The sequence below is a fragment of the Oncorhynchus nerka genome, linkage group LG9b (genome assembly GCF_034236695.1).
Source record: "Oncorhynchus nerka isolate Pitt River linkage group LG9b, Oner_Uvic_2.0, whole genome shotgun sequence".
NCBI lineage: Eukaryota > Metazoa > Chordata > Actinopteri > Salmoniformes > Salmonidae > Oncorhynchus > Oncorhynchus nerka.
The window spans coordinates 43788681-43804160 of NC_088424.1; the positions used below are offsets into that span (position 1 = coordinate 43788681).

At 41.5% G+C, this 15480-nt stretch overlaps 1 protein-coding gene and 1 long non-coding RNA gene across 2 annotated transcripts in view; one reads left to right on the forward strand and one right to left on the reverse strand.

The window, feature by feature from the left end:
• The window catches only part of LOC115122745 (epidermal growth factor receptor substrate 15-like 1), a 99775-nt gene that overhangs the window by 57825 nt on the left and 26470 nt on the right, over window positions 1-15480 (forward strand). The window contains exons 16-19 of the mRNA XM_065013758.1: window positions 4160-4339; window positions 5055-5178; window positions 6936-7069; window positions 7552-7624. Of these exons, the coding sequence (XP_064869830.1) occupies window positions 4160-4339; window positions 5055-5178; window positions 6936-7069; window positions 7552-7624 (511 nt within the window). The remainder of the gene's footprint in view (window positions 1-4159; window positions 4340-5054; window positions 5179-6935; window positions 7070-7551; window positions 7625-15480) is intronic.
• Window positions 4604-14519, reverse strand: LOC135565752 (uncharacterized). The gene is made up of 2 exons (XR_010461834.1): window positions 12843-14519; window positions 4604-5778 (listed from the first exon to the last, which is right to left on the reverse strand). It is a non-coding gene; the product is annotated as an uncharacterized LOC135565752 (long non-coding RNA).

Below are 15480 nucleotides of genomic sequence, written 5' to 3' on the forward strand. Positions count from 1 at the left end.
GTGTAGGTAGACCTTACAGTGAAATGCTGAATACAACAGGTGTAGGTAGACCTTACAGTGAAATGCTGAATACAACAGGTGTAGGTAGACCTTACAGTGAAATGCTGAATACAACAGGTGTAGGTAGACCTTACAGTGAAATGCTGAATACAACAGGTGTAGGTAGACCTTACAGTGAAATGCTGAATACAACAGGTGTAGGTAGACCTTACAGTGAAATGCTGAATACAACAGGTGTAGGTAGACCTTACAGTGAAATGCTGAATACAACAGGTGTAGGTAGACCTTACAGTGAAATGCTGAATACAACAGGTGTAGGTAGACCTTACAGTGAAATGCTGAATACAACAGGTGTAGGTAGACCTTACAGTGAAATGCTGAATACAACAGGTGTAGGTAGACCTTACAGTGAAATGCTGAATACAACAGGTGTAGGTAGACCTTACAGTGAAATGCTGAATACAACAGGTGTAGGTAGACCTTACAGTGAAATGCTGAATACAACAGGTGTAGGTAGACCTTACAGTGAAATGCTGAATACAACAGGTGTAGGTAGACCTTACAGTGAAATGCTGAATACAACAGGTGTAGGTAGACCTTACAGTGAAATGCTTACTTACAGGCTCTAACCAATAGTTCAGAAAAGGTATTAGGAGAACAATAGGTAAGTAAAGAAATAAAAACAACAGTAAAAAGACAGGCTATATACAGTAGCGAGGCTGTATACAGACACCGATTGGTCAGGCTGATTGAGGTAGTATGTAGATATGCTTAGTTGCTCCTACCCTCTACTTTTTTGAAAATTTTGTTAAAAATCGCGCAACATTTCAGCGCCCTGCTACTCATGCCAGGAATATAGTACGTTCATATGGTTAGAATGTGTGGATAGGAAACCCTCGGACGTTTTTAAAACTGGTTAAATCACGACTGTGGCTATTACATAACGTGCGTTACATCGGAAAGCGCAGGAAAACCTGATCACAGAAAATGGAAATAAATATCCTTGCGCCACTTCCAGCAATTGTTAACAGTGAGCCGAATTAGATAAGACCGAGCATTCAACTCCCACAGCATCCCCATGTTGTCTAGAGTCTTGTGAATTGAATCCTCTTTGATTCTTGGTTGAACCGAAACAGGGGCACCACTTACCTCCGGTCTCCGCCCAGATCATTCCGGAAGAGCTCTCTCGTGAAATTTTTTCCAAGACGACAGCTAATGATTTTGACATCGCCTATGGATGATTTTTATCGCTTATTAACGTTTACTAATACCTAAAGTAGCATTACAAACTTATTTCGAAGTGTTTTGTGAAAGTTTATCGTCTACTTTTTGAATTTTAAAAATGACGTTACGTTGTGAAATCGCTGTTTTTTTCGTTTATCACACAGTCTACATATAACGATATCTTGGCTTTATATGGCCCGATTTAATCGAAATAAAGACCCAATAGTGTTTATGGGACATCTAGGAGTGCCAACAAAGAAGATGGTGAAAGGTAATGACTGTTTTCTATTTTATTGTGCGGTTTGTGTAACGCCGAAATGCTAATTATTTTGTTTACGTCCCCTGCTGTGCTTTTCTGTTGTAGTGTATTGGTGCATGCTATCAGATAATAGCTTCTCATGCTGTCGCCGAAAAGCATTTTAAAAATCTGACTTGTTGCCTGGATTCACAACGAGTGTAGCTTTAATTTGATACCCTGCATGTGTATTTTAATGAACTTTTGAGTTTTAACTAATACTATTAGCATTTAGCGTAGCGCATTTGCATTTCCAGAGCTCTAGTTGGGACGCAAGCGTCCCAAGTAGAGGCAAGAGGTTAAAGTGACTATGCATATATGATGAACAGAGAGTAGCAGTAGCGTAAAAGAGGGGGTGGAGGGTGGTGGGACACAATGCACATAGTCCAGGTAGCCATTTGATTACCTGTTCAGGAGTCTTATGGCTTGGGAGTAAAAACTGTTGAGAAGCCTTTTTGTCCTAGACTTGGCACTCCGGTACCGCTTGACATGTGGTAGTAGAGAGAACAGTCTATGACTGGGGTGGCTGGGGTCTTTGACAATTATTTGGGCCTTCCTCTGACACCGCCTGGTGTAGAGGTCCTGGATGGCGGGCAGCTGCCAGTGATGTACTGGGCCGTACGCACTTCCCTCTGTAATGCCTTGCGGTTGGAGGCCGAGCAATTGCCATACCAGGCAGTGATGCAACCAGTCAGGATGCTCTCGATGGTGCAGCTGTCTAACTTTTTGAGGATCTCAGGTGCTCCGAACCACCTCTCACTCGCATGGCTCTCTCAGACATCTCAATTCTTATTAGCCAATGTCCGTCACGTGATCCGGTCCTTCTCACAGGCATCTCCGCTCTGAAGTAGGCTACAAGTTAAGAAAGACACATCAGGGACGCAACTGCCGCGCATTCTTCTTATCGTATTCCGAGGCACATGTTGAACTGTCTACATTTACCTTTTGTCGGCCAATAAGATGAGTAGGCCTAACGACCAGCAAAAGCAGCAGCCTATGTTCATCTACTATCCCCCATAGTACAACTGTTGACATTTTCTATTGGTCAACTCGTCCTTCTGTGTGAGAAATAAATAATTCAAACATAGTCTGGGACATTTGTGGGATGCGATAGATCTCAAATTAACACAACCACTAGCGTCAACAAAACACATTTCTATGCAATGAGGCTGACTCAACCAATCAGAACGTTCAGCTTGAAATATGATCAACTATCAGGCTATTTATTCACATTGTTTATTTAAGGGGCGGCAGGTGGTCTAGTGGTTAAGAGCGTTGGGCCAGTAACTGAAAGGTCGCTGGTTCGAATCCCCGAGACAACTTAGGTGGAAATGTGCCGATGTGCTCTTGAGCAAAGCACTTGACCCTAATTGCTCCTGTAAGTCGCTCTGGAAACGAGCATCTGCTAAATGACTAAAATGTTCCAAAATGCAATCAATTAGCGTGAAAACACCTTCCTCGAGTGACAATTTATGCCTGTAATGCTTTATTATAAAGGTGCTATTTTATACATGTAATGCTTTATTATAAAGGTGCTATTTTATGGTGTAATGCTTTATTATAAAGGTGCTATTTTATGGTGTAAATGATACTCCTCTAATCTTGAAACTCACACGCTGGTAATGTATACCAGTCTACACCGGTTGTAAAGCGGATTAATAATGTGCTTCATTTTAAGAAGTTATTTGGACACTTTAGTTGTGATACAAACCTTTCAAGACATATAGGCCTATGGGCTAGCTTACATGAGGTATTCCACTATCATTTTAAATAGTTGCAAAAAAATTACAAAGCAATCCGCCATTCACAAGTGATAATCCGCCATTCACAAGTGATAATACGCCATTCACAAGTGATAATACGCCATTCACAAGTGATAATACGCCATTCACAAGTGATAATACGCCATTCACAAGTGATAATACGCCATTCACAAGTGATAATACGCCATTCACAAGTGATAGGTGACAGTATTAGCCTATTAGACTATTCTTAATTTAATCTTGTTTAAATAATATATGTGTGAAATTAATTTTGATTTAGAATGGACCATTATCATGCGCTTGTCTCATAACAGGGGGATAATACATGTCATCTATGCACTTAAATAGCGAATGTAAGACGCCTTTCCAGTGGTTTATATTCATGCCAGCTAGGTAGGCTATACTTCTGTTGTAAAGTGAAGCAATGTGATTAATATTAGCAGAGATGATAAATAAATATAGTAGGCCTAGCCTATAGAAAAATGATGGGATCCTCCTCTTTTTATTAGAGGCCATCACTCTGTTTTCTCCCACAATTGCGTAGCCAATAGAAATGTTGTGCAACATGAGCTCATGGGCTCTCATGAAGTGCTTGATTTAGATGTTCCATTACATCTGTATTGATGTCAGTGATGACAGGGACAATAGAGTGCTGAGTACCAGGCAGTTAGCAATTTTGGTGGGTTTCTAATAACTATCAGCAGCATCAAGCCTTGTTACTGTGACTAAACGGTCACATGGAGTTTAACTGCGGTCATGACTCGTGACTGGCGGTGTGGCGGTAATACGTTCACCGCAACAGCCCTACATACTTAATCTCTTTTACTAGAACTACCGGTGTTACTGGAGACTCACTGACATCCCTTTATCCTTTTAGGCTCGTAGTAAGCTTTCTCAGATCCAGGACAGTCAACAGGAGGTGACTAAGACTATAGAGCAATACAACAACGCTCTGAACGGAACCCACAGCCAGACTCATGCTGGCAGCATGACCAACCTGGCAGACATGAGCGAAGTAGGATTCTCAGAGAGGGAGAACGGAGAATTTGGCGCCAGGGTGAGTAGTGTTGTCCTGGCTGGTTACACAGTAACATGTCCTGGCTGGTTACACAGTAACATGTCCTGGCTGGTTATACAGTAACATGTCCTGGCTGGTTATAAAGTGTTGTCATGATACCAGGGTCGTGTTCATTAGGCATCCAATGGAATAAAACTGATTTGAAATGGGGAGTGACTACCTGAATAAGAAATGCTTATTTTTGTTTTCCGTTGCAAAACATTTAGCTAAGTAGTGGCTTAATAAAGACGACCAAAGACTGGAAAGAGCTTGCCTATACTTTAATATACACTCAGAGTACAAAACATTAATAATCTAACTTGCTTTTTCCATGACATGGACTACAATCCTGTTTTGATGTCACTTGTTAATTCCACTTCAATCAGGGGAGGAGACGGGTTAAAGAAGGATTTTTAAGCAACTCAATATTGGGAAGGTGTTCTTAATGTTTTCTACGTTCAGTGCATATTATATACCCAGCTATTCATGTGGAGCTCTCACTGTGTTTAGTGTGACCTCACTTCCTGTGGCTCACACCTGACAGACTTGATACCTTTCTATTCAATGTTCATTATGTTAGAGATTACAAGAAGAAGCGTCTACGTTCAGTTCCGCTTGGTAAAGCGTTGTTGTCCCAACGTTGGGCAATCCAGTTGATTTGAATGGAAGTGGAGAAGATTTTGAGGTTGAGCAATCTGAATATTTTGTCCCCCAGAATCAGGAGGACTCTTTCAAATCGAGGATAGCCATGTTCAGCAGCAACAAATCAACACCAGAACCCCTTCCAGCAGCAGACCCCTTCCAGACAGAGGACCCCTTCAAATCAGACCCCTTCAAAGGTAACTATATAAATATATTATACCAAATGAATGTTTATGCAAAATATTGTTGGAACAATTCTGGAATGATTGTAATTCCATGGCCCAGGACTGTATGTTCCAGAGGCTATGAGGTTCTATTCCTTTAGAGAAAAGTGTGTGGTCATAAGCACATGTGCTTGGCTAATGAAGTACACCTGAACAGAACAGAAAGGCCTCCATGTGCTTGGCTCATCAAATCAAATCAAATGTATTTATATAGCCCTTCGTACATCAGCTGATATCTCAAAGTGCTGTACAGAAACCCAGCCTAAAACTCCCAAACAGCAAGCAATGCAGGTGTAGAAGCACGGTGGCTAGGAAAAACTCCCTAGAAAGGCCAAAACCTAGGAAGAAACCTAGAGAGGAACCAGGCTATGTGGGGTGGCCAGTCCTCTTCTGGCTGTGCCGGGTGGAGATTATAACAGAACATGGCCAAGATGTTCAAATGTTCATAAATGACCAGCATGGTCCAATAATAATAAGGCAGAACAGTTGAAACTGGAGCAGCAGCACGGCCAGGTGGACTGGGGACAGCAAGGAGTCATCATGTCAGGTAGTCCTGAGGCATGGTCCCAGGTCCTCCGAGAGAGAGGAAGAAAGAGAGAATTAGAGAGAGCACACTTAAATTCACACAGGACACCGAATAGGACAGGAGAAGTACTCCAGATATAACAAACTGACCCTAGCCCCCCGACACATAAACTACTGCAGCATAAATACTGGAGGCTGAGACAGGAGGGGTCAGGAGACACTGTGGCCCCATCCGAGGACAGCCCCGGACAGGGCCAAACAGGAAGGATATAACCCCACCCACTTTGCCAAAGCACAGCCCCCACACCACTAGAAGGATTTCTTCAATCACCAACTTACCATCCTGAGACAAGGCTGAGTATAGCCCACAAAGATCTCCGCCACGGCACAACCCAAGGGGGGCGCCAGCCCAGACAGGTTGACCACATCAGTGACTCAACCCACTCAGGTGACGCACCCCTCCCAGGGACGGTATGAGAGAGCCCCAGTAAGCCAGTGACTCTGCCCCTGTAATAGGGTTAGAGGCAGAGAATCCCAGTGGAAAGAGGGGAACCGGCCAGGCAGAGACAGCAAGGGCGGTTCGTTGCTCCAGAGCCTTTCCGTTCACCTTCCCACTCCTGGGCCAGACTACACTCAATCATATGACCCACTGAAGAGATGAGTCTTCAGTAAAGACTTAAAGGTTGAGACCGAGTATGCGTCTCTGACATGGGTAGGCAGACCGTTCCATAAAAATTGAGCTCTATAGGAGAAAGCCCTGCCTCCAGCTGTTTGCTTAGAGATTCTAGGGACAATTAGGAGGCCTGCGTCTTGTGACCGTAGCGTACGTGTAGGTACGTGTAGGTATCATGAAGTATACCTGAACAGAACAGAAAGGCCTCCATGTGCTTGGCTCATGAAGTATACCTGAACAGAACAGAAAGGCCTCCACGTGCTTGGCTAATGAAGTACACCTGAACAGAACAGAAATGCCTCCACGTGCTTGGCTCATGAAGTACACCTGAACAGAACAGAAAGGCCTCCACGTGCTTGGCTAATGAAGTACACCTGAACAGAACAGAAAGGCCTCCATGTGCTTGGCTCATGAAGTATACCTGAACAGAACAGAAAGGCCTCCATGTGTTATATGCTCCATATTAACACCGTTAATGACAAATGTTTCCATCCACAAGGATCTTCGTCACATTTTGTCTCAATCCTCTCAGATCCATTTGAAGCCGATGATCCCTTCAAAGAGAGTGATCCATTCAAGGGTGCTTCCTCAGACTTCTTCAAGAAAACGACCGATGTGTTTGCCTCGGCAGATCCCTTCAGTAGAAAACCTACTCCCCCCATCAAGGTAATACATGTTATTATTTAATATATTATTTTCTATGGTAATTTATTTACAGTATGTCATATTTGAATACATTTATATTGAATTATAAGCTTGGTGGGTCGAGCCCTGAATGCTGATTGGCTGACAAACGTGGTATATCAGACCAAATACCACGGGTATGACAAAACGTATACCACGGGTATTTTTACTGTTCTAATTATGTTGGTAATCAGTTTATAATAGCAATACGGCACCTCGGGGGTTTGTGGTATATGAACACTATACCACGGCTAAGGCCTGTATCCTGCACTCCGCGTTGCGTCGTGACTAAGATCAGCCCTTAGCTGTGGTATATTGGCCTTATTGCTTACATTATATTGTGTGTCATTTTGTTCATATTTATTGAATATATTGGTATTGAAATTACATCCTGTATTTAGTTGAATGAAAGTATCTGGCTGGAGTTGATCTTAGTGGTGATTCTCTTCCTGTCTCTGTCTCAGCCTGGTGGCAGTCTGTCGGGTAGCAGGAATCTCTTAACCTCCCACAGCCCCCGGCCCAGCCCCAAGCCTACAGGTACCTCACCTCTGCAATACACAACCTCTTTTACACACACTCACACTCTCACTCACACTCTCACTCACTCACACTCACTCACTCACTCACTCACTCACTCACTCACTCACTCACTCACTCACTCACTCACTCACTCACTCACTCACACTCTCACACTCTTACTCACTCACTCACTCACACTCACTCTCACACTCTCACTCACTCACTCACTCACTCACTCACTCACTCACTCACTCACACACTCACTCACTCACTCACTCACTTTTGTATCTACATTTGAATGACTGTTTTTAGTCAGTGTAGTTGCACTCCCACTCTTGTATCTACATTTGAATGACTGTTTTTAGTCAGTGTAGTTGCACTCCCACTCTTGTATCTACATTTGAATGACTGTTTTTAGTCAGTGTAGTTGCACTCCCACTCTTGTATCTACATTCGAATGACTGTTTTTAGTCAGTGTAGTTGCACTCCCACTCTTGTATCTACATTCGAATGACTGTTTTTAGTCAGTGTAGCTGCACTCCCACTCTTGTATCTACATTTGAATGACTGTTTTTAGTCAGTGTAGTTGCACTCCCACTCTTGTATCTACATTTGAATGACTGTTTTTAGTCAGTGTAGTTGCACTCCCACTCTTGTATCTACATTCGAATGACTGTTTTTAGTCAGTGTAGTTGCACTCCCACTCTTGTATCTACATTTGAATGACTGTTTTTAGTCAGTGTAGTTGCACTCCCACTCTTGTATCTACATTTGAATGACTGTTTTTAGTCAGTGTAGTTGCACTCCCACTCTTGTATCTACATTTGAATGACTGTTTTTAGTCAGTGTAGTTGCACTCCCACTCTTGTATCTACATTTGAATGACTGTTTTTAGTCAGTGTAGTTGCACTCCCACTCTTGTATCTACATTTGAATGACTGTTTGTAGTCAGTGTAGTTACACTCCCACTCTTGTATCTACATTTGAATGACTGTTTTTAGTCAGTGTAGTTGCACTCCAGATACTTCAGCTGCAAGTTTCATTTAGAGTAAAAAACAACAACATTAAAGACGAGAGAAAACGTTTTCTGACTTCTCAGCATCCTATCAGTTATGAAGATAATGTTCTGTGTCTTTCAAAAAGCAGCGGCTATCAAAATATTTGTTTTCTGCTATGTCAGGGAACATGTACAACCAGGTCATTAAGTACTCTGAATTTCACAAGATTTAGAAGCAGAAAAGGATAATCAAACTCCTATCTGTATATCGTTGAGATACATCTATCTGTATATCACTGAGATACATCTATCTGTATATCGTTGAGATACATCTATCTGTATATCGTTGAGATACATCTATCTGTATATCGTTGAGATACATCTATCTGTATATCACTGAGATACATCTATCTGTATATCACTGAGATACATCTATCTGTGTATCACTGAGATACATCTATCTGTGTATCACTGAGATACATATATCTGTGTATCACTGAGATACATCTATCTGTGTATCACTGAGATACATCTATCTGTATATCACTGAGATACATCTATCTGTATATCGTTGAGATACATCTATCTGTATATCGCTGAGATACATCTATCTGTATATCGCTGAGATACATCTATCTGTATATCACTGAGATACATCTATCTGTATATCACTGAGATACATCTATCTGTGTATCACTGAGATACATCTATCTGTGTATCACTGAGATACATCTATCTGTATATCACTGAGATACATCTATCTGTATATCACTGAGATACATCTATCTGTATATCACTGAGATACATCTATCTGTATATCGCTGAGATACATCTATCTGTATATCGCTGAGATACATCTATCTGTATATCGCTGAGATACATCTATCTGTATATCGCTGAGATACATCTATCTGTATATCGCTGAGATACATCTATCTGTATATCGCTGAGATACATCTATCTGTATATCGCTGAGATACATCTATCTGTATATCGCTGAGATACATCTATCTGTATATCGCTGAGATACATCTATCTGTGTATCGCTGAGATACATCTATCTGTGTATCGCTGAGATACATCTATCTGTATATCACTGAGATACATCTATCTGTATATCACTGAGATACATCTATCTGTATATCACTGAGATACATCTATCTGTATATCGCTGAGATACATCTATCTGTATATCGCTGAGATACATCTATCTGTATATCGCTGAGATACATCTATCTGTATATCGCTGAGATACATCTATCTGTATATCGCTGAGATACATCTATCTGTATATCGCTGAGATACATCTATCTGTATATCGCTGAGATACATCTATCTGTATATCGCTGAGATACATCTATCTGTATATCGCTGAGATACATCTATCTGTGTATCGCTGAGATACATCTATCTGTGTATCGCTGAGATACATCTATCTGTGTATCGCTGAGATACATCTATCTGTGTATCACTGAGATACATCTATCTGTGTATCACTGAGATACATCTATCTGTGTATCACTGAGATACATCTATCTGTATATCACTGAGATACATCTATCTGTATATCACTGAGATACATCTATCTGTATATCACTGAGATACATCTATCTGTGTATCACTGAGATACATCTATCTGTATATCACTGAGATACATCTATCTGTATATCACTGAGATACATCTATCTGTGTATCACTGAGATACATCTATCTGTATATCACTGAGATACATCTATCTGTATATCACTGAGATACATCTATCTGTATATCACTGAGATACATCTATCTGTATATCACTGAGATACATCTATCTGTATATCACTGAGATACATCTATCTGTATATCACTGAGATACATCTATCTGTATATCACTGAGATACATCTATCTGTATATCACTGAGATACATCTATCTGTGTATCACTGAGATACATCTATCTGTGTATCACTGAGAAAAGGACAGTTGTGATAGACTTCTGAATAAAAGCCCTCATTCACTGCTGCCCAGGTGACGTGTTCCTGCACATTTAGACTTTATTTCTGGGCATTAGTTTGTGGAATACAACTTAAAACTCACTGTAACTTCATATTTTCCTGTGGCGGAGGTCTATATTTAGTAGGCTACCTACGCATTTAACTGCTGGCCAACTAAAAATAACCTTGGAAAAACAGGAGTTGCAGTGGAGGCCAAACATAACAGAAACTGTGTGTCTGTGTGTGTTTTTGTCTGAAAACGAACACCAGAACACTCACACCCCTGCTTTAACCAGTTCAGCTCTTCAATCCCCCACCCCCTCTCCCCCTCTCCTCCTCCCCCCCCCCCCTCTCCTCCTCTCCTCCTCCTTCCTCTCCTCTCCTCCTCCCCCCCATCCCCCCCTCCTCTCCTCCTCCCCCCATCCCCCTCTCCTCCTCCCCCCCCCATCCCCCCTCTCCTCCTCTCCTCCACCCCCTCTCCTCCTCCTCGCCCTCTCCTCTTCCTCGCCTCCTCTCCTCCTCCCCCTCTCCTACTCCCCCTCTCCCCTCCTCCCCTCCTCCCCTCCTCTCCTCTTCTCCTCCTCCCCCCTCCTCCCCCTCTCCTCCTCTCCTCCTCCCCTGTTCATTCCATTCATCCTCCGCTATTGAACTGCGAGCCTTTATGCCTCAGTCACTGAGAGGGGAGGAAGTTGTTTTAAGTTAGGGCTGACACTCCTACGCACCAGTGAAACGACACCCCTCCACAGGAATAAGGGACACACTGTGGGGGAAACTGAGAGCTATGCCACGAGAAGGAAAACACTGTGTAACACACGTCATACTGCCCCTTTATCGTCACACACATTCTCAAGTCACAACAGAGTCGTTTCATGCCATTTCAGACGCCATGACACCCACCATCTCAGAATATTCAGAAATGGTTTCTGTAGTCAGAATCGGGTAAGATTGGCATTCCTAAAACATTATTTTGTTGTAATTTTATTTCTGACATTAAGCTAATTTATTGCACCTAAATTGGCTATTAAAATTTATAGGATTCGGATAATATTCAATAAATATAGAACCCAAAATCTGATGTGGACCAAACTTCTTCCTACCAATGAATCAGACATTAGAAATCTCCAAGAGATGGTCAAAAACCACCCACCGAACCCCCCACACCCCACGCCAATCCCACCCCATCAACCAGTATACAGTATCAGTTCTCTATGTTTGACAAGTAGTATGAAGCTGATGCTTGGAGTATTGCTTCTTCATAATATGTGTTTTTTTTCCCACTGTTCAGAAAAATTAGTAATTTATGTTGCTTGCATTATTTACCACAAAAGTACCAGGTTTTGTCCGCTAGATGCCGCTGTTCCTGATATACCGGCACACTCTTATCAATTTTGCTGGTCTCTTGTGTTTATTAAATAGATCACAACTTTTCCTAAGCAATTTTGGGTAGAAAACGAATAGATTTGGCTCATGATGAAAATAAATTGTGTGGTCATCCTCACAATTCAAACCACTCCTTCATGAAGCAATTCAGTTTGACCTTATTTTACGCTTAATCAGTGTCCAGGAAACGACCGCCTTTGTGTGTGGTTTATTCCCTTCCAGAAAGGTCTGGATTAGCTACTGTAGTGGTCTTCAATGGTAAAAGTCTCAAACACACACTGTTTAGTGTTTTTCAATTGTTATGGTATTGGGTTGGGTTGGGTTTAATTGTAAATGTCACTCATCTTAATACATAGAGGTTTTTCCTGAGAATTTTATTGAAAAACTTAAGACTGTTATTCAATTTATTATTTTATTAGGGTTGTCACCAGGTTCACATGGAATACATTACATAGTATAGAGAAGCAATACTCCAAGCCACAGCTTCATACTACTTCATAGAGAACTGATACTGTATACTGGTTGTTGGGTTGGGATTTGCATAGAATGTGGATGGTCCGTGGGTGGCTTTTGACAAAAAAAATGGGATTCCTCATGTCTTCCTCATTGGTAGGACAACGTTTGGTCCATCTCGGATGTTGGGTACTATATTGTTCGAATATTATCTGAATCCTGTAAATTTAAAATGGCCAATTTGGGTGCAGTTAATTGACTTAATTTCTCAGAGATCAAATTACAGTGCATTCGGAAGGCATTCAGACCCCTTGACTTTTTTACAGCCTTATTCTAAAATAGATTAATCTACACACAATGCCCCATGATGACAAAGCAAAAACAGAATTTTATAAATTTGTGCAAATTTATTTAAAAAATTAAAACAGAAATACCTTATTTACATAAGTGTTCAGATCCTTTGCTATGAGAACCGAAATTGATCTCAGGTGCATCCTGTTTCCATTGATCGTCCTTGATGTTCCTACAACTTGATTGGAGTCCTCCTATGGTAAATTCAATTGATTAGACATGATTTGGAAAGGCACACACCTGTCTATATAAGGTCCCACAATTGACAGTGCATGTCAGAGCAAAAACCAAGCCATGAGGTCGAAGGAATTTTCCGTAGAGCTCCGAGACAGGATTCTGTCGAGGCACAGATCTGGGGAAGGGTACCAACAAATTTCTGCTGCATTGAAGGTCCCCAAGAACACATTGGCTTTCATCAATCTTAGAGCTTGCCGCCCGGCCAAACTGAGCAATCAGAGGAAAAGGGCCTCGGTCTTGGTCAGGGAGATGACCACTCCTCAGTAAAAGGCACATGACAGCTTGCTTGGAGTATATTATTTAAACATATTTTAGGTGGTAGCTTTAATATTGCAGATAGATTGTAGCTTCCATCAATGAAATTGTCTGCATCACTTCCAATCCCTCATATATATATATTTTTTTGTGTGTGTATATATATATATATATATATATATATATATATATTTTTTTTTTTTTTTTTAATTGTGTGTATATATATAAACACTACTGTTCAAAAGTTTGGGGCCACTTAGAAATGTCCTTGTTTTTGCATTTTTTTTTTGTCCGTTTTAAAATAACATCAATTTGATCAGAAATACAGTGTAGACATTGTTAACCTCTCTGGGCCAAAAGCCAGGGAGAATGCAGAGCGCCAAATTCAAATTAATTACTATAAAAATCTAACTTTCATTAAATCACACATGCAAGATAGCAAATTAAAGCTACACGTGTTGTGAATCCAGCCAACATGTCAGATTACAAAAAGGCTTTTCGGCGAAAGCAAATGATGCTATTATCTGAGGACAGCACCTCCGTAATCAAAGAGAGAAGACATTTCAACCCTGCAGGCGCGACACAAAACGCAAAACATGAATACAATTCATCCTTTACCTTTGATGAGCTTCTTCTGTTGGCACTCCAATATGTCCCATAAACATCACAAATGTTTTTTTTGTTCGATTAATTCCGCCGATATATATCCAAAATTTCGCATTTGATCCAGAAAAACACCGGTTCCAACTTGCGCAACGTGACTACAAAATATCTCTCAAGTTACATTTCAAACTACTTTTGTAATACAACTTTAGGTATTTTTTAACATAAATAATCACTAAAATTGAAGACGGGATGATCTGTGTTCAATACAGGAGGAAAACAAACTGTAGCTTTCTGGTCACGCGCCTCTAACAAACAGTACACTTCAAGTGATCCTCGTTCAAGATGGCCGTACTTCTTCATTACACAACGGAATAAGGGCAGGGTAGGGTAGCCGGGTAGCCTCGTGGTTAGAGCGTTGGACTAATAACCGAAAGGTTGCAAGTTCAAATCCCCGAGCTGTCAAGGTACAAATCTGTCGTTCTGCCCCTGAACAGGCTGTTCCTAGGCCGTCATTGAAAATAAGAATTTGTTCTTAACTGACTTGCCTAGTTAAATAAAGGTAAAATAAAACGTCACCCCGCTCCTCCGCTCTCTCCACTGGCTTCCAGTTGAAGCTCGCATCCGCTACAAGACCATGGTGCTTGCCTACGGAGCTGTGAGGGGAACGGCACCTCAGTACCTCCAGGCTCTGATCAGGCCCTACACCCAAACAAGGGCACTGCGTTCATCCACCTCTGGCCTGCTCGCCTCCCTACCACTGAGGAAGTACAGTTCCCGCGCAGCCCAGTCAAAACTGTTCGCTGCTCTGGCCCCCCAATGGTGGAACAAACTCCCTCACGACGCCAGGACAGCGGAGTCAATCACCACCTTCCGGAGACACCTGAAACCCCACCTCTTTAAGGAATACCTAGGATAGGATAAAGTAATCCTTCTCACCCCCCCCCCCCCTTAAAAGATTTAGATGCACTATTGTAAAGTGGCTGTTCCACTGGATATCTTAAGGTGAACGCACCAATTTGTAAGTCGCTCTGGATAAGAGCGTCTGCTAAATGACTTAAATGTAATGTAAATGTAATAAAAAATAACCTCAACCAATTTCTAAAGACTGTTGACATCCAGTGGAAGCGATAGGAACTGCAAGAAGGTCCCTTAGACATCTGGTTCCCCAATGAAAATCCATTGCAAAGAGAGTGACCAAAAAAAAAAAATCTGAATGGTTTGTCCTCGGGGTTTCGCCTGCTACATAAGTTCTGTTATACTAATAATATGCATATCTTATCTTCTGGGGATGAGTAGCAGGCAGTTGAATTTGGGAATGCAGTTCATCCAGACATCCAGATGTTGTAAATGACTATTGTAGCTGGAAACAGCAGATTTAAAAAAAAAAAAATGGAATATCAACATAGGCGTACAGAGGCCCAGTATCAGCAACCATCACTCCTGTGTTCCAATGGCACGTCGTGTTAGCTAATTCAAGTTTATAATTTTAAAAGGCTAGTTGATCATTAGAAAACCCTTTTGCAATTATGTTAGCACAGCTGAAAACTGTTGTTTTGATTAAAGAAGCAATAGAACTGGCCTTCTTTAGACTAGTTGAGTATCTGGAGCATCAGCATTTGTGGG